A 27,752-nucleotide genomic window follows, 5' to 3' on the forward strand; every position below is an offset into this window, starting at 1 on the left:
AAAGCACAAATACACTAAGCCAATCAAATATACAACATTCAAATATTTATTGACATTCATTACTAATAAAATTGAAAAATAAAGTGATAGTAGCTTCATCAATACGGCAAATCAAATTATATCCTTCTACATTCTCCAATGACAACCAATATATTCTTGTATGTACAGAAAAACCAGTAGATACTGAAGATGTTTGATTTAAGTTTACATACATGTAGGTGTCTAGAGATAATTTCAAGTAATTAGTCTAGAGAGCGGGGTTGATGGAGTGGTGGAGTGGTGGAGTGGTGTCATGCCAGACTCCAGTTAATTGAAAATATGTGTGTGCATGTTACAAAAACGAATACTTGAGGTACCTTAAATAGCATAGATATGCATCATAATGTTTTATGCGAATAACTATTTAAAATAGCCTATAAAACACTGGTGCTGGTGACCAAAACTTTAAATTACAGAAAGGTAATGCCAAAACAGTTGAAACCAGAATTAGAAATCTTCTTTCTATTATCTTTTAAATCACTTTAAGTTAATAATAAATAATGTAATGTATATTTCAAAGTTGTGCAGACTTTCAACAACTTTTGTCAAAAATAAATAAATGTTGTTGAAGATTGACAAATATTGTCATTATAAAACCGAGATTTATCCATTTATCAAACATTGGTGCTACCACGGTATTATTAATTAAAGATGACTGCCACATATCCAACTTGGTTACCATTATTAATCCAATATGGTTGCCATTATTGATCCAAACATTAAGTTAACATTCATGAATGGTGAATTTATCCGCATAAAATTTATCATACACTAGTAGTAAAACTTCAAACACCACATGAGTCATGTTTAATTAAATCTGTATCTTGAGAATCACAACAATCTAACTTATTCAATTTGTCAGTTTCAATATCAGATGAAGAACCAATCATGTCATCACCTCCGTCACAGTGACTCTGTAAAATTGGACCTATAGGAATAAAGCATAATAGACACGTTAGATACATACAGTGGTGGCATAAAACATGACTATTAAAATGAACCAATTCAAAGTCAACTCATTAATTTTCACTATATAAAAAAAAAAAAAAAAAAAAAATGTGTGCATTATGACATTGTTCAAACGTTGAAGGTCAGTGGTATTCGTTTTATTATGCAAATTAGTGCTGGCAGCTTGCATAATTCATTTGTGACAGAAACCATGTTCTACATATGGGACAAATATTCAAACAATCTTTATATCATAATGGCAATTTAACATGTTATCCAGGCTTCAACCAGGCCTGGTTGAACACAAATACTTGTGCCCCTTATCAAAGATTTCCCATCCATTAGTGAAGAATTGTCAACCAGTGGCATAGTTTCCCTGCTGAGGTGTGTGAAACATCAGGTGTGAAAAACATGTAGCATGTCACCCAAAACCGAGACTGTCACTTGTAGTGATCCTTGGTAGAAGATATACAAAGTCAAACTAACATGCAAGACTTAAGGAATCCAAAAAACAAAAACTGAAATGATATTTATCCCCAAAATTATCAATCAATGTAGTGCAGTTAATTTCTTTGGCCCACACCCAAGGTTTCAGATTTTGAGATATGACATACCTGTTAGTGTAAAGACAGCAGAGGATGTTAGATGTGAATCTACAATGGATGATGTTGACTGTACATACTCAGCTCTGGTGGTTCCAGTAATGGACGATGCACTGACAATAACCAATGTTGGCTCTGACTGACTCACTTCAGATGTCATATCAGATCCACTTATATCCTATTGAAAATCAGAAAATATTAATAGAATATGTAGTTTACAATGAACACTATTTTTAAAAGTCTTTCAACACAGACACCTAGGTTGTCAGGACAACAACGGCCACCAGTCAGCCACATTGGACCAAATCACAAAACAAAAAATTCTATATAAATTTTATATCAACTTGCATGAAAACAGTGAGGTCATAGTATCAGAAATTAAAATAAATGACCCTAGAAAAAAAATACTGACCAATATTTCTTTGCTTGTGGGCAGGATTATTAGTATATAACTATAATTCTATTCCCATAACACTACTCAGTAGTATAAAAATGGATCACATTCTAAATATAGTCTTACTTGTTCAATAAGAGTACCATCTTGAGTCATCAGCTGATCTTGACTATGCATATGTTGTTGAGTTGCTAAATCTGACTGTGTGATCTGTGATGGCAAGTCTTCATCAGACTGTGATACATGTTGTAGATCTAAAAGTGGATATATAATGCAACATTTACTACATATTCAAATACAAATGATGATATAATATGCTGTGAACAACATTGTTTTCACCATTATCTTTGTCATTTTGATATTACAGATACCTTCCGCCACTAGGGAGCAGGACTCACTGACAAAGTCTAATGAAGTTATAGGATTAGTTTTTTGTGCACACTTTTACATAATCGATGAATTCTGTTAAAAAATTGATAAAAGAAAATATCTCGATGAATAACCAGTCAGACTTATCACCCAGGGATATTAAACTAATTACCAACAACATCAAAGAAAAATTTATGGATTGGTGGAAAATAACCATAAACAACCAAAATGGCAAACTCAGGACATGTGCAAAACTAAAACAAACATACACCTATGAAAAATATTTAGACACTCTTAATTTAAAACAAAGACATTGCATATCCAGATTTAGATTAGCAACCATCCATTAGCAATAGAGAAAGGTAGACATACGCAACCAAAAACCCCCTAGAAAATAGATTATGTATACATTGTTTAGAGAACAAAATAGAAAATGAGGTACATTTTTTCATGGAATGTCCAAAATATTACAATAACAGACAACTATTGAGAGATGTAATAATTCCAAACACAGCCCACAACCAGGGTTCTCCCCATGCTGGATGGCGGTGGACGGGGACGTCCGGCACTCAGAATTAGCGACCGGCACACCTGGCTGCCGTCCGGCACTATTGTTTTTGTCCATGACGCAACGAACGCGCTGGAAGACAAAAGAATGTTTGAAAGGGCGGATAATCCAAAGACATTAGACATCTATTGTCTTTGGATAATCAAAGCTTGGGTTGTGTCACCAATTAAAAAAAAACAATAGGCGTGAAACTCAACGTAAGACGTAAGAGGCCCAGTGGCAATCGACACTGGTGAGTGTGAAACCATACTTAGCACGACAGTAGCGCATAGAAAAGTGGATTACCGTACCCATATTTTTACTGCCAGGGTGACGTCAAACATATAAAATCGATATCGGTAAAACTATTCGTTAAAACATATGGTCTATGGTTAAAACCAAGTTCACGCAGTATTTTGACTCCTGTTGAAAGAAATACTGTGGCCATTTTGAATATTAATTAGTTCATGCATATTAATGAGCTCATGAATATTCATACCGTCCAGCACTCTCTGTCTGGTGGGGAGAACCCTGCACAACATTAATCAGAAATTTATATACCTGATGAGTTGCAATGATGTTGAAATTATAAGACAAGTGGGTGAATATTTATATGCCATATTTGACATTAGAACAGAACATCCAATTAAAAGATAATTCTTACTTTTGTCATTTTTTTTCCCCTTCTCTTTTGAGCATTTTACATTTTTTGTTTATGTATTTCATTGTTATTGCTTTTAACTGATGAAAAATTTTTTTCAAGGATGCAATAAAATTTGTTATAATAATCGAATTATGATTTCAAATGCTACCTTAAGCAATGTTTTCAAAATTGAAGGATGACAATAATTGTTTGTTTTCTCAAACACTTTATTTCATGTACACATTGACAATGCATTCAGTTTATAAGAATAAACCATCTAGATCTCCTGTCCTATAACCTTTGATACAACCTACTCAACCTACTACTGTAAAATCTGTATTAGAAGCCGCAACTTCTATTAAAATGGTACAATGCAACAGAGGGGATGCGGCTTCTATTAGAGCATCTGCACATACGAGAAATGGTGAATTTTTGGTTCTCAATGTTCAAAAAGAATGGGTGCTACTTCTATTAAGGATGCGGCTTCTAATACAGATTTTACAGTACACTCACTTTTTGAATCATTCACTAAATTATATAATGAGCTTACCATCAGACTGACTAATGGCAGCGGTCATATCAGCATTACCTAAAGATGACACACAGTCAGGATGTGTAGATGTTATAATAATCTGTGCATTGTTTTGAGGATTCATCTGTACAGTTACATTCTCATTACTATGCAAGGCATCAGACTGTAAAAAAAACAGAGGTACATGTATACACCAAGTTATGGTATTAATTTAAACTTCTAATTCTTCTGTTTCTGTTCATTTACAACTTTAATCATTCAATTGTACATTACCGGTAGATGGTCCAAAACAAAAATATTGTACACACAAACCACTAAGGCTGGTTAGAAAATAATTTTTCTTAACACATTGCCGTCCCCATGGATTTTCCTCCATTCAAAAGTGGACAGTATTCTCATAGAATGTATTAAGAATTACAACTATTATAAGCCAATGTGATATATAGTAAAATGGGTTAATAATTTTTAAGAAAAGACTGACAGTCAAGAATTAATCAATTAACTTACCACTGGTACAGTATGTACAATTATTTGATCAGATGAGGTTGGTGATCCTGATAACGCCACAGCATGATGTGGATTATGTATGAGAAATGTACCAGGTGCTAATGTCATTGTAGACTGCATGACTTCATAGGAATTGTATTGATGTCCTGAACTACTGTTCTCATCTTCAGAGTCAGTAGGAGCTACAGTAGTGGTAGTAATAGTTGCAGAAGTTCCTGTATATCAAACAATATTAATATTGGATTTTATAATACATTGCATCTCAAATCTGTCTTGATTGGTCAGTCTCGAGTCACATGAAGCTAGGAAATTTTATGTTTTTAAACCAAAATAAGAAATAACAGTCAGTTTTCAAACTGTTGTTGAAATGATGTCGCTTTGGAAACAGTTCACAAAACAGTGATCATAAATACTCTACTATGTATGCATAAAATATGTTTCATTAACAAGATGTCCAGATACAGCAGCTATCAATATTGAACAAGTCATCATGCTATTCTCTGAGTTAGAATTGTCAGTCAGGATTCATGACAAACCATAAACATAATGAAGAGAACTACATTCTATACAGTACCTAACTGAATTGCTAGCTAAGCTGCTACAAAACAAACTACAATATTGCATATTGAACACAAGTTACTCAGTAAACTCTTTACAAATCTCAAAACTTTGCAAGTTCCCAAATGAACCTCAAAACTATGCAAGCTACCCAACAAACCTCAAAACTATGAAACCATGCAAGTTATCCCTCTGCGCATCAAAACTGGTCAAGTTATCCCTCTGAACATCAAAACTGGTCAAGTTATCTCTCTGAACCTTAAAACTATATAAGTTATCCCTCTGAACCTCAAAACTGTGCAAGTTCCCTGATTGATTTTAATTTGAGAGGCAGTGTGTTATAAAATATGTATCAACTGGGCATATTTGTCATGAAAATGAAACATACATAAACAAGTCTCAGTTGCCAAGTTACATACATACGAGACAACCAGACCTACCTGTTTGTGGTATTGGAATTGGCACATGTACTATCTGTGGTGATTTCAAGGCACTGTATGTTTGGTCTAACCGAGCTACTCGTAGACGAGTAGATGTAGTACTTGGACGCTCCGGCTTTGGCTTACTTAATGGTCCCGGATGAGTTTTAAGGCGTTCAATGATAGCTGCAAACAGACAAAGTTCATCTTTACAAATCTACAGAAATCGAGTCAAGTTACTTTGTGGGATGGTTTAATAAATGAATTCACTTGCAAGTACAATGTATATCTTAAATGCATAAAATTTAAATGATTAGAAATCACCCACCTGGCAAATTCATAGTTGCATGATTTGGAACATGTCGTTTTAATGCCCACCATTTACTTCTTAACCACTGTGGTGATCGAACACTGCAATATAATCAACAATAGCTATATAAGGTACAACTTTAGATTCATGGATTTGATTCATTTACATAGGAATGATGATAAGTTTCCATCTAAATTGTGATTGATTTTTATGTGAGGCGTGCACAACAGTTGAGTAGAGTAGTGAGTAGTCAGGTCAGTAGCAAGTAGCCCAACTTTGGAGAGAATACTGCCATCTGATCAGTGTTCTCTCCAGGGTCATTAGTACTGCTTAGCTTTAATTTTCAACAATTAAGACGTATTCATATTCTAATAAGCAACTTGTATGCAAATTAATGGGCATACTGGGTAAATATGCAACAGTGACTAAACTGTTCCATACAGGTATTATAGCAATACTGTTGTTGTTTCTGTTTTCATTTTTTTTGAGGTTCCATTAAGCATAGAATTATTCAATACAAACTATACACAGAAAAAAGTTAAGGCTAGATGTCCAAGTTAGTTTTCTCTTACCTTGACCATCCACTACAGAGATCATTCCACAGAATATCATTATCATTTTCAACTCCCATTTCTTCAATTCTGAAAGAAAAAAAATATTCCTAACTATCACAACACTGCAGCATTCAAAGTAGACAGTTTGTTTCGAAAAATTCAAGGTAAAATTTTTATTGTTCCATGGAATACCAAAACAAAATGATATGAGTGTACCTATTAATCAGATTCAAGTCATCTTCTTTAACCCAATCTGTACCACCAATCTGTTTCCAATTCAGATAATTTAACCATTTAGATCGACACTGTTTTTCTGAGCGGGTACCAACTCTCTCAGCCACAGCAGCCCATGATATGCCTGAAGTTACGCTTTCACCTTCAACGGTACGACTAAGACTATGTACAGAATCAGCCAATCGATGCTCCTCTTCTGGTGACCATTTACCTGAGTAATTTGAACAGATCGTACTAAGCATGTCTGTTTATCTTCACTGTTAGCCTAGGAAAACTATCATAATTGTGACCAGAATAGGGTTACGAGTTTACATTCTCTTTATCTTCACTGTTAGCCTAGGTAAACTATCATGGCCAGACGGTGTATACTCCAAAAATCACTGATAACAGTCTAGGGAGTCCACCTATGATAATTATTACTCGGCTAGGGATACCAGTATAGATTCTCAGATACTGTAGAATACTTTATTTTCGCTTGGAAATAAAATCCAGCATATATACTTTTTTTCCTATATTTCACATCAAACTCATCAAAAATCAGTGAAAATAAATTCAATACAATACAAAACTTCCAAAAAGCCTTTTCAGCGAAAATTAATTCCAGCAAAAATAAAGTATTTCACAGTATACGCAGCTAATGTTAAATACCTGAATGATTGCTTTCTTTCAAAACCAGTCTACATCTATCTTTCACAGATGAAGCACTTCGTCCCAATGCTGTTCCAATTGCTGCCCAGTCATTACCATGCTTTAGATGTAAGCTGCACAAATGAACAAATTATAACACTATAACTGATTTGTCAAAATTATGGCAAGGGTAGAGAAGATGTACAGAAAAGCTGTATTTTTCAAGCATTCAGAATAATTTGGAAAATCAAACTTACTCCTTGAGTCTCTCGGTCTCTTCTAAAGTGTACCTATAATAAATCAACAATTCATAATTTAATTAAACTCTGCACATAAATGAGAAAAAAAATTGTCACCAAACTGTAAGGCCGTTGCTGATAGGCTACTGAGCTGGATGATGATTTAGGTTTCAAAAACCCTGGGAAAGTGTTCTTAGTGCTATTAGGTGTTCTTATGTAAGGAATTTTTCCATGGAAAAAGTCTGAATATGGTTGAATTTTGTTAGCGATTGGCTAAATGTTGCCCAAACGGTTCATTTGTTATTTTTTCCCAGATTTGTAAGAATCTGAAAAATATGCTTCTCAACTTGTCTCTTTATTTAGTTTCATGTGTATTCAAGATGGCAGCCCTCATATAGTATCGGTAAATTGGTTTCATTATTATCACAAGTACGCCAGCTGACTGTGGGCAGCATTTGTGTCAACCACTGCTCTGTGATATACAGTACTTACTATACAAGTACTATGAGGCAGTATTTGTGACAACCACTGCTATGTGATATACAGTACTTACTATACAAGTACTATGAGGCAGTATTTGTGTCAACCACTGCTATGTGATATACAGTACTTACTATACAAGTACTATGAGGCAGTATTTGTGTCAACCACTGCTATGTGATATACAGTACTTACTATACAAGTACTATGAGGCAGTATTTGTGTCAACCACTGCTATGTGATATACAGTACTTACTATACAAGTACTATGAGGCAGTATTTGTGTCAACCACTGCTATGTGATATACAGTACTTACTATACAAGTACTATGAGGCAGTATTTGTGTCAACCACTGCTATGTGATATACAGTACTTACTATACAAGTACTATGAGGCAGTATTTGTGTCAACCACTGCTATGTGATATACAGTACTTACTATACAAGTACTATGAGGCAGTATTTGTGTCAACCACTGCTATGTGATATACAGTACTTACTATACAAGTATTATGAGGCAGTATTTGTGACAACCACTGCTATGTGATATACAGTACTTACTATACAAGTACTATGAGGCAGTATTTGTGTCAACCACTGCTATGTGATATACAGTACCGTACTTACTATACAAGTACTATGAAGCAGTATTTGTGTCAACCACTGCTATGTGATATACTGTACTTACCGGTACTATACAAGTACTATGAGGCAGTATTTGTGTCAACCACTGCTATGTGATATACAGTACTTACTATACAAGTACTATGAGGCAGTATTTGTGTCAACCACTGCTATGTGATATACAGTACTGTACTTACTATACAAGTACTATGAGGCAGTATTTGTGAAAATCACTGCTATGTGATATACAGTACTTACTATACAAGTACTATGAGGCAGTATTTGTGACAACCACTGCTATGTGATATATATATATAATACTTACCTACTGGTACTATACAAGTACTATGAGGCAGTATTTGTGTCAACCAGTGCTATGTGATATACAGTACTTACTATACAAGTACTATGAGGCAGTATTTGTGTCAACCACTGCTATGTGATATACAGTACTGTACTTACTATACAAGTACTATGAGGCAGTATTTGTGACAATCACTGCTATGTGATATACAGTACGGTACTTACTATACAAGTACTATGAGGCAGTATTTGTGTCAACCACTGCTATGTGATATACAGTACCGTACTTACTATACAAGTACTATGAGGCAGTATTTGTGTCAACCACTGCTATGTGATATACAGTACCGTACTTACTATACAAGTACTATGAAGCAGTATTTGTGTCAACCACTGCTATGTGATATACAGTACCGTACTTACTATACAAGTACTATGAAGCAGTATTTGTGTCAACCACTGCTATGTGATATACAGTACTTACTATACAAGTACTATGAGGCAGTATTTGTGTCAACCACTGCTATGTGATAAACAGTACTTACTATACAAGTACTATGAGGCAGTATTTGTGTCAACCACTGCTATGTGATATACAGTACTGTACTTACTATACAAGTACTATGAGGCAGTATTTGTGTCAACCACTGCTATGTGATATACAGTACTTACTATACAAGTACTATGAGGCAGTATTTGTGACAACCACTGCTATGTGATATACAGTACTTACTATACAAGTACTATGAGGCAGTATTTGTGTCAACCACTGCTATGTGATATACAGTACTTACTATACAAGTACTATGAGACAGTATTTGTGTCAACCACTGCTATGTGATATACAGTACTTACTATACAAGTACTATGAGACAGTATTTGTGACAACCACTGCTATGTGATATACAGTACTTACTATACAAGTACTATGAGGCAGTATTTGTGACAACCACTGCTATGTGATATACAGTACTGTACTTACTATACAAGTACTATGAGGCAGTATTTGTGACAACCACTGCTATGTGATATACAGTACCGTACTTACTATACAAGTACTATGAGGCAGTATTTGTGACAACCACTGCTATGTGATATACAAACTATACAAACTAAAGGCAGCAGTGTAGTTGACTACACTATTGTTAGCAATAATCTATTTAACAAAATTAATCTATTCTATGTTCACCCTCTTAATTTATTACTCTCAGATCACTGCCAAATAACTTTTCATCTTCAAACAAATGCAATTTACACAAATAATATTTCGAAAATAACACACTCCCACAGTGATAAATTAGTACATGAAACTGACACTTACATTTGGAATAGCGAGTCAAATTTGATATTCAACCTAACGCTACAAAGCAGAGATATTACAAATTTAATTAATAACTTTAACATTAAACATTTTGACAATACACAACAATCAATTGATGAGGCAAATACTATGCTTTCAAGTATTTACATTGAAGCAGCTGGCAGATGTCTGAAAAAACATATCAGGAGAAAACCAAAAAAAACTAAATGTAAACCAAAATGGTTCAACAAGGACCTATATAATCTAAAGAAAGAAATTTTGGGTATCTGCAGTAAATTTAGTGCAAACCCATACAACATTAAACTGAGAGAAAAATGCTACAGTCTGAAGAGGGAATACAAGCGGCTAATAAAAAAGACAAGCAGCCTATCGGCTGAGATAGCTCCGCTGTTAGCAATGCACATTTCAATTAAAGAACTGAAGACATCATTAGAAAATGAACAATATGAATAGTGTCAAAGCAATCGGACTTACAGTTTTTAACAAGAAGTCGAAAATATCACTTTTTACCAAAAATTACAAAAATATTCACCAAAATAAATTAATTAGAGAATTGAAGATATCATCTCAAAACGAACAAATCTGAGAGAGGTCCACATGTAGTACCTATATATGTAATATCAAAGCAATCGGACTTACAGTTTTCAACAAGAAGTCGAAAATATCACTTTTTACCAAAAATGACAAAAATATTCACCAAAATTAGAGAATTGAAGATATCATCACAAAATGAACAAATCTGAGAGAGGTCCACATGTAGTACCTATATATGTAATATCAAAGCAATTGGACTTGCGGTTTTTAACAAGAAGTCAAAAATATCACTTTTTACCAAAAATGACAAAAATATTCACCAAAATTAGAGAATTGAAGATATCATCACGAAATAAACAAATCTGAGAGAGGTCCACATGTAGTACATATATATGTAGTATCAAAGCAATTGGACTTGCGGTTTTTAACAAGAAGTCGAAAATATCAGTTTTTACCAAAAATGACAAAAATATTCACCAAAATTAGAGAATTAAAGATATCATTACAAAATGAACAAATCTGAGAGAGGTCCACATGTAGTACCTATATATGTATTATCAAAGCAATTGCACTTGCGGTTTTTAACAAGAAGTCGAAAATATCAGTTTTTACCAAAAATGACAAAAATATTCACCAAAATTAGAGAATTGAAGATATCATCACGAAATGAACAAATCTGAGAGAGGTCCACATGTAGTACCTATATATGTAGTATCAAAGCAATTGGACTTGCGGTTTTTAACAAGAAGTTGAAAATATCAGTATTTACCAAAAATGACAAAAATAATCACCAAAATTAAAGAATTAAAGATATCATTACAAAATGAACAAATCTGAGAGAGGTCCACATGTAGTACCTATATATGTAATATCAAAGCAATTGCACTTGCGGTTTTTAATAAGAAGTCGAAAATATCAGTTTTTACCAAAAATGACAAAAATATTCACCAAAATTAGAGAATTGAAGATATCATCACGAAATGAACAAATCTGAGAGAGGTCCACATGTAGTACCTATATATGTAGTATCAAAGCAATTGGACTTGCGGTTTTTAACAAGAAGTCGAAAATATCAGTTTTTACCAAAAATGACAAAAATAATCACCAAAATTAAAGAATTAAAGATATCATTACAAAATTAACAAATCTGAGAGAGGTCCACATGTAGTACCTATAGATGTAATATCAAAGCAATTGCACTTGCGGTTTTTAACAAGAAGTCGAAAATATCAGTTTTTACCAAAAATGACAAAAATATTCACCAAAATTAGAGAATTAAAGATATCAACATGAAATGAACAAACCTAAGAGAGGTCTACCCAAGGTACATATACATCAAGTATCAAAGCATTTAGGCTTGTAGTTTTCAAGAAGAAGTCGAAAAAGTAAAACATTGACACGGACGACGGACGACGACGACGACGGACAATCACTCATATGATAAGCTCCGCTCGACAAAGTCGACAGCGGAGCTAAAAAAGAGAGATTTTAAAAATGATATATTGAACAAGCTCGAAAGTTTTAGTAAATCAAACCCCAGTGAGTACTGGAATTTATTAAGAGAGCTAAAAGACACCAAAATAAATAATGACTCTGATAATGTTGACAGTCAAACCTGGTTTGAACATTTTAGGAAACTGAGTAAAGAAACAAGTAATACAATGAGCGAAAACTCATTGCAGCTACAACTAAAAAATCATGAATCACTCTCTCTACCTAAAGCCAACTTAGACAAGTACATCTCACAATTAGAAATCCAAAATGCTATAACTAAACTCAAAAATAAAAAAGCTCCAGGCGCAGATAAAATTACCAATGAAATGATCAAGGCCAGCAGGAACCCACTAATAAAACCACTACAAAAACTATTCAATTTAATCCTGCAGAGTGGATACATCCCTAATCGCTGGAATTTAGGTATGATCAATCCTATTTTCAAAAAAGGAGACAAAACAAATCCAAACAATTACAGAGGCATCACACTTCTTAATAGTGTCAGTAAACTTTTCACCTCCATTCTTAAGCAACGGCTTTTGAAACATCTAAAGGAAAACAACACAATTATCAGAGAACAAATAGGATTCATGCCAAACTGTAGCACCAAAGACCATTTATTTGTCCTCAAACAACTAACCACAAAATACCTGAGCAACAAAAAGACTTTGTTTGCTTGTTTCATTGACTTCCAGAAAGCCTTTGATTCCATCTGGCATCTAGGTCTCTTCTGGAAACTTATCCAAAGTGGTATTACAGGTAAATTCTACAACATCATAAAATCCATTTATCTGAACTCAACAGGATGTGTTAAACTTAAACAGTGTGTAACAGACAGCTTCACAATTAATAGAGGAATTAGACAAGGGGATGGACTCAGCCCACTCCTTTTCAATATCTATGTAAATGACATTAAAACATCATTAGACTTGGCTCGTAATGACCCACCAAGTCTCCTAAACACAAGTCTCCCATGTCTGCTATATGCAGACGACCTTGTAGTATTATCCCAATCACATACTGGCTTACAAAATGCCATAAATTCTCTTGAAACTTACTGTCAGAAATGGAAACTCAATATTAATATCTCTAAGTCAAAAATCATCATGTTTAGTAGGTCAAAAAAATCACAGGACAAACTAAAATTCTATGTTGATGGAAAGGAACTTGAAAATACAAAAACCTACACATACCTCGGCATTAAACTACACAAATCAGGGAAATTCATCGGAGCACAAGAAGACCTCAGAGCTAGAGCAATGAAGGCATGTTTCAAAATGAAACAAATGCTATTCTCAGAAAAACTAACTCCAATCAAAACATACTTAAAAATGTTCGATGCAATTGTAAAACCAATTATGCTTTACTGCAGTGAAATTTGGACGAGCGAGAACATCAATAAATCGCATCTAATGGCAAATCTGTCAACACCAATGGAAAAAGTACAAATACATTTCTGCAAATACCTTCTAAAAGTAAATAGCAAAGCAAGTAATTTGGCAAGCCTACTAGAGTTGGGAAGATATCCTCTCCTAGCATCAAGCTTAAAATATATGATCAAATATTGGATCAAAATTAATAATTCTAACCCAAATTCGCTAGTACATGAAGCTTACAATCTTGGGATACATCTTGATAAAAAAGGAAAAGACAACTGGGTAACAGACATAAAACAAATTTTAGAAAATTTAAATATGGGAAATATTTGGGAAAACCATAAATCTCTTGATGAAAAACAAATCACTGAAACAGTAACGCGCAAACTAGAACAATCCTTTGAAATACATAGTACAGAAACATTACACGATGACAATAAAGGTAAAAACCATAAAAACAAGTTACGAACCTATAGGAAAATTAAAACAGAATTTGCATATGAAAAATATCTCACCACAATCAAAAATCCAAATCATAGAGCAGCTATGACAAAACTCAGAATAAGTGCTCATACCCTTCAAATCGAAAGGGGCAGATATAATAACATTTTAGCGGAGGACCGAATTTGCCCAGTTTGTGACAAACAGGAAATTGAAAACGAAAAACATTTTCTTCTCAATTGTGATTTATACAAGAAGGAATGAGAAATCATGATCAAGAATATTAAATACAATATAAGCAACTTGGGGACGGATGACGAAAAACTTACAAATATACTAAAAATTAAAAATGACAAAACAATCATTGAACTAGGAAAATTCATCCACACTTGTTTCAAATTACGACAAGAAAAAATCTTAAAATGCCAGTTGCCTCAACCAACCGCCAAATAATTTAATTTAATTTTTTATTTTCTATTGTCTTTGAATGTCTTGTGTTTTTTTTTGTTTGCTATCTTTTTTGTATTACTTTATTGTATTTTCAACTAAGATCCCACTCCGGGATACGGTTTCAATAAAGATTATTACAATTACAATTACAGTACTTACTATACAAGTACTATGAGGCAGTATTTGTGTCAACCACTGCTATGTGATATACAGTACTTACTATACAAGTACTATGAGGCAGTATTTGTGTCAACCACTGCTATGTGATATACAGTACTTACTATACAAGTACTATGAGGCAGTATTTGTGTCAACCACTGCTATGTGATATACAGTACTTACTATACAAGTACTATGAGGCAGTATTTGTGTCAACCACTGCTATGTGATATACAGTACTGTACTTACTATACAAGTACTATGAGGCAGTATTTGTGTCAACCACTGCTATGTGATATACAGTACTTACTATACAAGTACTATGAGGCAGTATTTGTGTCAACCACTGCTATGTGATATACAGTACTTACTATACAAGTACTATGAGGCAGTATTTGTGTCAACCACTGCTATGTGATATACCGTAAAAACCCTCAAATAAGAGCCACTTTGTAACACTTTCATTTCTGGGTGGTGCTTATTTGAGGTAACATGTTGACAACTTTGTAGCCAGTGGCTCTTAAACCAGGGTCATCAAACTTGTTCATTGTGAAATAGGGAAGGGGATAGGCAAACACACACACAACCAAAACAGACAAGTAATTATTAATGATGTATCATTGCAATTAATTTATTCTGTAAAAATACTGTTATGGGAATAACAAATGTCAAATAAATACGACGATTCGACGTTTCATCGATAATGTGTAGCAATGCCTGAAGTCGGATTTGGTAGCACTTTCAGTGTCTGACCCTACACTCGAATCACTTGTACCTCCGTTGTACAATTGTTTACCAAGTTTGGTACGGCAAACTTTTTTCTTGAAAACTGGGAATAACTTGGGTGGCTGTGGCTGGCGTTGTGGTTGATTTGGTGACGATATAATTTATAAAATAGTTTCGGATAGAATTGATCTGACCAGCAGCGACAGGAGAAGACATACTTGCAAAGCAAGCATGGAACGAATGAAGAAAATGATGCCCAATCACTTGTATTTATGGCAAAAACAATAAATAAAAACACGTTTTTCTATAGATTTTTACAGCTTGGGTACTTGGGCATTGTTTTAATTGCGCTAGACGTCTGACAGTACAGCTTTGGTTTATATTTCCTGTTTCATAATCAAGCCAGCTTATAATGATATGTTAATGATATTCACGTACTTCACAGTCCACGCAAACGGGGTCAAACTATAGCCCCACCCCTATATAACCAAATACGAAACGATACCGAGAAAGTAACAATTACATGTATTAAAAATAATTTCCTGTGACCAATCGGAGAGACGAAATCATTCACGAAAGCCCAGGCCTGTTACAAGGCATTTTCTGATTGGTACAAGTTCAGATTATTTTCAATTCTCACAAATAGCTAATTTAAATATTTGGGTCAGCGGGTCACGTAGACTTCACTTTGCTGTAAGACAAGTTGATCGCGCAAGTTTGTGGAACTAATCCATTCGACTTCAATTTTGATTATTTTCGGCAAGAGAGTCCTCTCCAAACTAATGCCAGTTATTTTGTTACTTCCCTGAAGATTTTGTCTCGAATCACCCCAAAACGAACGTCTCAAATGAAATGCAAAAAATAACCCAAAATCACGATCAGCGAGAGTGGACTGCGTAATCATTACATTCTCACAGTCGGAGCATTACAGCTCCCTGGTCGGAGCTACGTCACGATCCCTCAAACGTTGCCAGGACCGGATTAACACCTCTGTTTTCCCCCACGCTAAGGAAAAAATCTTTTGTTTTCTGCTGACTTCCTGTTCCGGTCCGTCTGTGAGAATGTATTTTCGATACCTCCGATTTTCCGATAAAGGCGTTCTAAAATCGTGACGTTCTTTACTTGGTTATAAAGACAACATTGACAATGAATATCCATGGAGCTAAAAAAAAATCTTTTTTTAGCTCCATGGAATATCTCAACGTTATCCTTCGGTGTTTCGGCAAAAAACATACTAGTAGTTACTATGAATAGTTTGTGAATTGGTCGATTGTGTGTCAGAAATATAAAATGGACAAGTTGACAGTCACATTCACGCTCTCAGTTCATTTCTTTCGTCTATCATTCTTCCGTTCTCAATTACACAGGACATCAGGCAAGTTATGGGGATAATCTTTATTTGTCTCACACCTTCTATGGGGCAATAAACAATGCAGGGTGGAAGTGAGGCACGACAAGCTCGGTGTCTGCCTGATTGTAAACAACCTGGCGGCTGGCGCTTATTTCAGGGTTCTTATTGACAAAACCACTCAACTCTTGGTGGCTCTTAATGGAGGGTCAAATGTAACAAATTTTCACTGAGTGGCTCTTAATTGAGGGTGGCGCTTATTTGCGGGTTTTTACGGTACAGTACTTACTATACAAGTACTATGAGGCAGTATTTGTGTCAACCACTGCTATGTGATATACAGTACTTACTATACAAGTACTATGAGGCAGTATTTGTGTCAACCACTGCTATGTGATATACAGTACTTACTATACAAGTACTATGAGGCAGTATTTGTGTCAACCACTGCTATGTGATATACAGTACTTACCGGTACTATACAAGTACTATGAGGCAGTATTTGTGACAACCACTGCTATGTGATATATATATAATACTTACCTACTGGTACTATACAAGTACTATGAGGCAGTATTTGTGTCAACCACTGCTATGTGATATACAGTACCGTACTTACTATACAAGTACTATGAAGCAGTATTTGTGTCAACCACTGCTATGTGATATACAGTACTTACCGGTACTATACAAGTACTATGAGGCAGTATTTGTGTCAACCACTGCTATGTGATATACAGTACTTACTATACAAGTACTATGAGGCAGTATTTGTGTCAACCACTGCTATGTGATATACAGTACTGTACTTACTATACAAGTACTATGAGGCAGTATTTGTGACAATCACTGCTATGTGATATACAGTACTTACTATACAAGTACTATGAGGCAGTATTTGTGACAACCACTGCTATGTGATATATATATAATACTTACCTACTGGTACTATACAAGTACTATGAGGCAGTATTTGTGTCAACCAGTGCTATGTGATATACAGTACTTACTATACAAGTACTATGAGGCAGTATTTGTGTCAATCACTGCTATGTGATATACAGTACTTACTATACAAGTACTATGAGGCAGTATTTGTGTCAACCACTGCTATGTGATATACAGTACTTACTATACAAGTACTATGAGGCAGTATTTGTGACAACCACTGCTATGTGATATATATATAATACTTACCTACTGGTACTATACAAGTACTATGAGGCAGTATTTGTGTCAACCACTGCTATGTGATATACAGTACCGTACTTACTATACAAGTACTATGAAGCAGTATTTGTGTCAACCACTGCTATGTGATATACAGTACTTACCGGTACTATACAAGTACTATGAGGCAGTATTTGTGTCAACCACTGCTATGTGATATACAGTACTTACTATACAAGTACTATGAGGCAGTATTTGTGTCAACCACTGCTATGTGATATACAGTACTGTACTTACTATACAAGTACTATGAGGCAGTATTTGTGACAATCACTGCTATGTGATATACAGTACTTACTATACAAGTACTATGAGGCAGTATTTGTGACAACCACTGCTATGTGATATATATATAATACTTACCTACTGGTACTATACAAGTACTATGAGGCAGTATTTGTGTCAACCAGTGCTATGTGATATACAGTACTTACTATACAAGTACTATGGGCAGTATTTGTGTCAACCACTGCTATGTGATATACAGTACTGTACTTACTATACAAGTACTATGAGGCAGTATTTGTGACAATCACTGCTATGTGATATACAGTACTTACTATACAAGTACTATGAGGCAGTATTTGTGTCAACCACTGCTATGTGATATACAGTACCGTACTTACTATACAAGTACTATGAGGCAGTATTTGTGTCAACCACTGCTATGTGATATACAGTACCGTACTTACTATACAAGTACTATGAAGCAGTATTTGTGTCAACCACTGCTATGTGATATACAGTACTTACTATACAAGTACTATGAGGCAGTATTTGTGTCAACCACTGCTATGTGATAAACAGTACTTACTATACAAGTACTATGAGGCAGTATTTGTGTCAACCACTGCTATGTGATATACAGTACTGTACTTACTATACAAGTACTATGAGGCAGTATTTGTGTCAACCACTGCTATGTGATATACAGTACTTACTATACAAGTACTATGAGGCAGTATTTGTGACAACCACTGCTATGTGATATACAGTACCGTACTTACTATACAAGTACTATGAGGCAGTATTTGTGTCAACCACTGCTATGTGATATACAGTACTTACTATACAAGTACTATGAGGCAGTATTTGTGTCAACCACTGCTATGTGATATACAGTACTTACTATACAAGTACTATGAGGCAGTATTTGTGTCAACCACTGCTATGTGATATACAGTACTTACTATACAAGTACTATGAGGCAGTATTTGTGTCAACCACTGCTATGTGATATACAGTACTGTACTTACTATACAAGTACTATGAGGCAGTATTTGTGTCAACCACTGCTATGTGATATACAGTACTTACTATACAAGTACTATGAGGCAGTATTTGTGTCAACCACTGCTATGTGATATACAGTACTTACTATACAAGTACTATGAGGCAGTATTTGTGTCAACCACTGCTATGTGATATACAGTACCGTACTTACTATACAAGTACTATGAGGCAGTATTTGTGTCAACCACTGCTATGTGATATACAGTACTGTACTTACTATACAAGTACTATGAGGCAGTATTTGTGTCAACCACTGCTATGTGATATACAGTACTTACTATACAAGTACTATGAGGCAGTATTTGTGTCAACCACTGCTATGTGATATACAGTACCGTACTTACTATACAAGTACTATGAGGCAGTATTTGTGTCAACCACTGCTATGTGATATACAGTACTGTACTTACTATACAAGTACTATGAGGCAGTATTTGTGTCAACCACTGCTATGTGATATACAGTACTTACTATACAAGTACTATGAGGCAGTATTTGTGTCAACCACTGCTATGTGATATACAGTACTTACTATACAAGTACTATGAGGCAGTATTTGTGTCAACCACTGCTATGTGATATACAGTACTTACTATACAAGTACTATGAGGCAGTATTTGTGTCAACCACTGCTATGTGATATACAGTACTTACTATACAAGTACTATGAGGCAGTATTTGTGTCAACCACTGCTATGTGATATACAGTACTTACTATACAAGTACTATGAGGCAGTATTTGTGTCAACCACTGCTATGTGATATACAGTACTTACTATACAAGTACTATGAGGCAGTATTTGTGTCAACCACTGCTATGTGATATACAGTACCGTACTTACTATACAAGTACTATGAAGCAGTATTTGTGTCAACCACTGCTATGTGATATACAGTACTTACTATACAAGTACTATGAGGCAGTATTTGTGTCAACCACTGCTATGTGATATACAGTACTGTACTTACTATACAAGTACTATGAGGCAGTATTTGTGTCAACCACTGCTATGTGATATACAGTACTTACTATACAAGTACTATGAGGCAGTATTTGTGTCAACCACTGCTATGTGATATACAGTACTTACTATACAAGTACTATGAGGCAGTATTTGTGTCAACCACTGCTATGTGATATACAGTACCGTACTTACTATACAAGTACTATGAAGCAGTATTTGTGTCAACCACTGCTATGTGATATACAGTACTTACTATACAAGTACTATGAGGCAGTATTTGTGTCAACCACTGCTATGTGATATACAGTACTGTACTTACTATACAAGTACTATGAGGCAGTATTTGTGACAACCACTGCTATGTGATATACAGTACTTACTATACAAGTACTATGAGGCAGTATTTGTGACAACCACTGCTATGTGATATACAGTACCGTACTTACTATACAAGTACTATGAGGCAGTATTTGTGACAACCACTGCTATGTGATATACAGTACTGTACTTACTATACAAGTACTATGAGGCAGTATTTGTGACAACCACTGCTATGTGATATACAGTACTTACTATACAAGTACTATGAGGCAGTATTTGTGTCAACCACTGCTATGTGATATACAGTACTTACTATACAAGTACTATGAGGCAGTATTTGTGTCAACCACTGCTATGTGATATACAGTACTGTACTTACTATACAAGTACTATGAGGCAGTATTTGTGTCAACCACTGCTATGTGATATACAGTACCGTACTTACTATACAAGTACTATGAGGCAGTATTTGTGACAACCACTGCTATGTGATATACAGTACTTACTATACAAGTACTATGAGGCAGTATTTGTGTCAACCACTGCTATGTGATATACCGTACTTACTATACAAGTACTATGAGGCAGTATTTGTGACAACCACTGCTATGTGATATACAGTACTTACTATACAAGTACTATGAGGCAGTATTTGTGTCAACCACTGCTATGTGATATACAGTACTTACTATACAAGTACTATGAGACAGTATTTGTGTCAACCACTGCTATGTGATATACAGTACTTACTATACAAGTACTATGAGGCAGTATTTGTGTCAACCACTGCTATGTGATATACAGTACTTACTATACAAGTACTATGAGACAGTATTTGTGTCAACCACTGCTATATGATATACAGTACTTACTATACAAGTACTATGAGGCAGTATTTGTGACAACCACTGCTATGTGATATACAGTACTTACTATACAAGTACTATGAGGCAGTATTTGTGTCAACCACTGCTATGTGATATACAGTACTTACTATACAAGTACTATGAGGCAGTATTTGTGTCAACCACTGCTATGTGATATACAGTACTTACTATACAAGTACTATGAGACAGTATTTGTGTCAACCACTGCTATATGATATACAGTACTTACTATACAAGTACTATGAGGCAGTATTTGTGACAACCACTGCTATGTGATATACAGCACTTACTATACAAGTACTATGAGACAGTATTTGTGTCAACCACTGCTATGTGATATACAGTACTTACTATACAAGTACTATGAGGCAGTATTTGTGTCAACCACTGCTATGTGATATACAGTACTTACTATACAAGTACTATGAGGCAGTATTTGTGTCAACCACTGCTATGTGATATACAGTACTTACTATACAAGTACTATGAGGCAGTATTTGTGACAACCACTGCTATGTGATATATATATAATACTTACCTACTGGTACTATACAAGTACTATGAGGCAGTATTTGTGTCAACCACTGCTATGTGATATACAGTACCGTACTTACTATACAAGTACTATGAAGCAGTATTTGTGTCAACCACTGCTATGTGATATACAGTACTTACCGGTACTATACAAGTACTATGAGGCAGTATTTGTGTCAACCACTGCTATGTGATATACAGTACTTACTATACAAGTACTATGAGGCAGTATTTGTGACAACCACTGCTATGTGATATACAGTACTTACCGGTACTATACAAGTACTATGAGGCAGTATTTGTGTCAACCACTGCTATGTGATATACAGTACTTACTATACAAGTACTATGAGGCAGTATTTGTGACAACCACTGCTATGTGATATACAGTACTTACTATACAAGTACTATGAGGCAGTATTTGTGTCAACCACTGCTATGTGATATACAGTACTTACTATACAAGTACTATGAGACAGTATTTGTGTCAACCACTGCTATATGATATACAGTACTTACTATACAAGTACTATGAGGCAGTATTTGTGACAACCACTGCTATGTGATATACAGCACTTACTATACAAGTACTATGAGACAGTATTTGTGTCAACCACTGCTATGTGATATACAGTACTTACTATACAAGTACTATGAGGCAGTATTTGTGACAACCACTGCTATGTGATATACAGTACTTACTTTCCCATATGATTTTTAGTGTCATACATTCTCAGTACACGTCTATATATAGCAAATAAAGGTCTTTGTAAACCCTTGGCAATGGAACGATAGAAGTCTTTTCTTTCATCTTTTGTCATGTCAAATATTATCTCTTGTGCACTTCCCACACCACGCATCTAAAACATGAATAAATAAGTAACAAATGATGACTTGTATATTGTTTTGTTTTTTACCTGATATAAAATATTTTTTTAGTGAATAACTGCCCAAAACAAATCATAAAAGTATGAACGTGATACAAAGCGCTGTTCATCATGATTTCAAACACATTTACAGACTGTGCTTTGAGATATGATTTTGGCAATCAAATTGGCAAATTTGATCAAATCACAAAAAACAACCTATGGTACTACCTATAGTAATAGTATACGGTAGTACTTTTATGCAAACTTTCACCAATCAGGAAACATATTAGTGAGTAATTGCCAAGGATTAGAACAAAATGGGTAAAAACTATTTGCAGACATTATGTTATGGTCTTGTGATATTGTCAAATGTTGATTTTTAGTGTTTTGTGAGACAAACATGACTGCTAGTACAACGAAGATAACCTATGTGACCTTTGATTCATGATATATTGCATGTTGCATTAAATTTACCTTGACATATTCACCAATATTCTCTTCAAGTACAGCTATTTCATCTTTAGACCACATTCCTTGTTTCCACTTAAGTCCTGTAGCAAAATCCAACAAAGTTTTCAGTCAAGTTGTCAGTATAACTAGGGTCTATATGGAACTACCGGTACTTTACAGATGTTCCATAGGGTTCCAAATCAATATTTTTATTTAGATGGTACAACTATTCTGGTTTACCTTTTCCAGCAAGAGTGTCTTTATCTTCTTTAGTTGTAAACCAACATTGACTTACAGGGTCTGCATCACTTCTTTCTTCACTAAAATTACTACTACCACTGGTAATACAGCTATGAAGCTGAAAACAACCATTCACTCAAATTATTGACGTCACATTCAAACATTTTTTTTTAAATTGGACGTAGAAGCACTACAGCATGTGATAAAAATGTCATTGAACACAAATGTTCACCAAATGCAGAACATATAGTTTACAGATTGGTGTTTAGTTTATAGAGATGTTCAGTTTATAGAGGTGTTCAGTATACAGAGGTGTTCAGTATACAGAGGTGTTCAGTATACAGAGGTGTTCAGTATACAGAGGTGTTCACTTTATAGAGGTGTTCACTTTATAGAGATGCTCAGTTTAAAGAGATGTTCAGTATACAGAGGTGTTCAGTATACAGAGGTGTTCAGTATACAGAGGTGTTCAGTATACAGAGGTGTTCAGTATACAGAGGTGTTCAGTTTACAGAGGTGTTCAGTTTACAGAGGTGTTCAGTTTACAGAGGTGTTCAGTATACAGAGGTGTTCACTTTATAGAGGTGTTCATTTTATAGAGATGTTTAGTTTATAGAGATGCTCAGTTTATAGAGATGTTCAGTATACAGAGGTGCTCACTTTATAGGGGTGTTCAGTTTACAGAGGTGTTCAGTTTACAGAGGTGTTCAGTGTCTTACAGTGAAACCTGTCTGTCAAGAAGTATATTTATATTGTACTAGTGATGGTGAATTTCATGCCAAGATCAATGAGATGTATCAATATATATATTTTATTGAGTTATTTAAATAGTACAATAGTACAACTGTGATCTTATAATGAACAAACTCAAGAAGACCCAGGAAATATTCAAGATGCTGGTATATTACATACAGATGATATTAGCGCAGTGTAACACAGCAAGACTGTCGCGAATGCACATGGAACATTGCGACGCCCTAATATGTAAATTGTCAACTGGCTATATATATCGCAGTGCGAATACAACCGCGAGCACATTTACCATCAGTCGTGTCATCAGAGTCCAAATTAAAGAAATGTCGCGAAGATTGCAAGTGTTATAGTCTTCGTCTTATGACATTGCTACGACATAGAGAAAGTTGGAAACATTGTTAGACGACTGGGACAAATACGACGATAACGAACATCGCGTACAAGCTGGATCAGAAGGGAATTTCTAAAGACATGCCACATGTAGCCCGGTAAGCCTTTATCAATCTGTGCTCCACATGCTTCACATCAGCGATGTTGTAATATTTGTTATACCTGCTCACTGGTGTGCAGAGTTTATAGATTAATTTATTCGGTATTTAAGCTGGCGCCTGGAGTTGGTTTGTATATTTTTGGCTGATTAATTTGCTTTATTAAATATTGCTTGAAACTTACTACTTCCGTTCTTTTTACTTGAGACTAGTCACGTGCTATTAATGTTTGACCCCAATCCTGTACAATTAATTGGCGATATTGTTAAAGAACCCAAACAAGAGATCAATGTTACCCAATTTGGCTTGCCTGTGTACGCCTGTTGGAGAAATGTTAATATACCGTAACCTCCTGACACTGTCTTAACACAACACCGAATCGACTGAGAAAATTATTGAGGACTTTACTTTAAATGAAAGGTTTTATCTAGATTGCAAATAGTTGTAGTTTGTAACAGTCAATTCATATAATTGAAAGAGGAAATGAAACAATAACAGAGATATGTGAACATCATACTTGTGTTGATTCTGCAGCAGCAACCAATTGTGAATTGAACTCATCAGCATTAAAACTGGATCCTTCTGAGGTGGTCACATTGTGGTCCTCTGTACCTGTTCAGAACAAACAGATTTTTTATTATTTCAATCACAAACGTTAGTTCACAGGCTACATGGTGAGACTTGATATTAATTGCTGTGATATACTTTTTACAAAACATACTTTATTATATACAATACACATCATGCTTTTGTTTAAAACTTTCAACAATCCATTTTATATTGTAATTTGTTGACAGTGACAACCTGATGAATAATATGTAGTCATTACAACTGCTCTTAGGTTTCAAATTCGAACATTTGTTCTATTTATGATAAAAACTCCTTCTTTCCTGGAGAGTTTTAATAACAGTGTTATGTGAATCATAAACAGCTGATTATAATAATACATGAATATTAAACAATTCCTCACACTAAACAAATGAAATCCAGTGACTGATTAGATATGATCTAGTGATAGTTATCAAAATATGATTATTAGTTTATTTTATACTATATTAGATCTATTCCTAGAAAACAAACAGTTACAGTACCATGATGCATGACCAGACCCTCCATTGAACTCAAACTTTCCCCAACAACCTGAGCTGCAACTTCTCCCTCTTCTAACATGCGAGGGCGCTTTTCATCACTGTCATCAAAATCTTCATCAGCTTTTCTCTTGTGCATTTCCTCTGTATTTTGTGAAAGTACATGTTTAATGGTCAAATGTGATTGTTAATAGAAAATATGAGTATTGTACTTGCTGAATTATTTAAACTGTCATTCTGGCTGGCATTGTGCAAGATTGGAATTGATATATTGTAAGACATTGTAAAAACATTTTCAAAAATCAATAAAAAAAAAATTGAATTTTCATGAAAAAAATCAAAACAATAAGCATTTTTAGACAACATTTAAATTGCTTGGACCAAGATATAACATACCTTGATCTGTATTTGATGATGGCATGTCATGTACAATAACAACAGTAGCAGCAGCATTCTCTTGATCCATAGTTAGATTATCTCTGTTGCATGGACTCAAAGGATCAACAGTCAAATTTAAGGGCAATACATCAGTATGTAAAGCCCTATCTTCCATTCTGTGAAAACAAGCATGAATTGATTGATTGACAGATATCATATCTGAGCTACCGGTACTGCATGATGGTATTGTTATGGTATAAAATGGCAGCCACACAGCAGTTGTGTTTATGTTCAATAATACTACGGTATACAGTCTAAGGTTAAATTGTGTCCCTACAGTATTACATTCCAATCCTTATTACTGACAGGCAGAATTCCCTCTCCCATTTGATATTTATAGAATTCTTCATGAATTGATAAATTTCAAGGTTCAATTATTGTTCACAATAATTGGTATTGTTACATTATATGACACAGGAAGTGTAAACAAGGCTTATTGAATTGCAACTTGATTAGATACAAGTTTCAGAATAAATATCGCCCTCAAGTGGCACATATAGTAAAACTTTATTTTTTTGTTCCCAGAAAAGTAATTCTTGATTAAGTTAAAAAAAAAAGTTTTCATCAGAGCAGTTTTCTAGAAAGTTTTAAGAGTTACATAACAAGTGGTGACATAAAGAATCAACAACATGAAATCAGGCCTTTTATTGGTTTATAGAGTGCCAGGAAGTTGTGTTTTATTGCTGGGAGGTTTTCATAATTACTTCAATATTTCGCAGTTACCCAAATTGACTGAACACAACATGATACGCTGGGATGACACCAGCAACGTGTCAATCTACCTTAAACATTGCAATATGATTAATGCTACTCATTTCAGAAGAAAACTATATTACTGTACAGACCATATTCGTTTTCAATTTGTACTTTTCGTTTTCTCAGAAAAGTTGGGATAATCATTCGATTACATAAATTGCAGCTGCTAATTTAAAAAAAATTAATAAACCAAATAGGCAGTAAATAATAAAAAATAAAAACAGACAACCTTAATTATCAAATATTTAATTATCGACAATTTAAAAATAAAAATACGAGTTGTTAATACTATAAAATAAAGTAAATGATCGTCTGCGTCTGATTTGTAGTGAGTAGGAGTAGTGGCACATTTCTCACATCCTTCAAAGTGGATTACTATAGCATATCACACACGAACATGTAGCCGAACGTGATAAAAAAAAATTCTAGATGTTTGCAAAGTCATACATTGTTTATGCGTACCTTCTGTACGACCGCTGTCCGTTTTCACGTACAGCGCGACGGGTGCAGTCAACGGGAATGTAAAGCAGTCGGAAACGTGAAACCGGAAAGAAGCCATGATTAAAATACGACTTGACGGGAGGTAAAGACGAACGTTATCGATTTCGAGCAAGTTACATTCTTGTCTCAGTTAAAATTCACACATACTACACTCACAAAGA

General features: G+C 34.7%; 1 protein-coding gene across 1 annotated transcript; it reads right to left on the minus strand.

Moving 5' to 3' along the window:
- Nucleotides 1-23: 23 nt before the first annotated feature.
- On the minus strand, nucleotides 24-27,636 carry LOC100372537 (cyclin-D-binding Myb-like transcription factor 1). The gene is made up of 18 exons (XM_085497207.1): nucleotides 27,553-27,636; nucleotides 26,293-26,450; nucleotides 25,900-26,040; nucleotides 25,326-25,420; nucleotides 23,568-23,685; nucleotides 23,352-23,428; nucleotides 22,711-22,868; nucleotides 7,541-7,573; nucleotides 7,305-7,417; nucleotides 6,639-6,867; nucleotides 6,441-6,509; nucleotides 5,887-5,969; nucleotides 5,580-5,744; nucleotides 4,582-4,796; nucleotides 4,093-4,237; nucleotides 2,110-2,237; nucleotides 1,602-1,767; nucleotides 24-967 (listed from the first exon to the last, which is right to left on the minus strand). The coding sequence occupies exons 2-18, from the start codon at nucleotides 26,447-26,449 to the stop codon at nucleotides 825-827; spliced, it is 2,235 nt and encodes a 744-aa protein (XP_085353333.1). The 5' UTR covers nucleotide 26,450; nucleotides 27,553-27,636; the 3' UTR covers nucleotides 24-824.
- Between the last annotated feature and the right edge of the window lie 116 nt (nucleotides 27,637-27,752).

Source organism: Saccoglossus kowalevskii, chromosome 3 (assembly GCF_978046115.1).
Source record: "Saccoglossus kowalevskii chromosome 3, keSacKowa6.1, whole genome shotgun sequence".
In the NCBI taxonomy this organism is placed as follows: domain Eukaryota; kingdom Metazoa; phylum Hemichordata; class Enteropneusta; family Harrimaniidae; genus Saccoglossus; species Saccoglossus kowalevskii.

What these genes read in the sequence shown, in the direction of transcription:
- LOC100372537 (XM_085497207.1), bottom strand. Translation starts at nt 26,449, where the DNA reads ATGGAAGATAGGGCTTTACATACTGATGTATTGCCCTTAAATTTGACT. An exon ending in CTCTGTAGTGGATGGTCAAG is followed by an intron (nt 5,970 to 6,440) that starts GTAAGAGAAAAC and finishes ATTATATTGCAG; the next exon opens with TGTTCGATCACCACAGTGGT. An exon ending in TGCCATTAGTCAGTCTGATG is followed by an intron (nt 2,238 to 4,092) that starts GTAAGCTCATTA and finishes ATCCACTTTTAG; the next exon opens with ATCTACAACATGTATCACAG.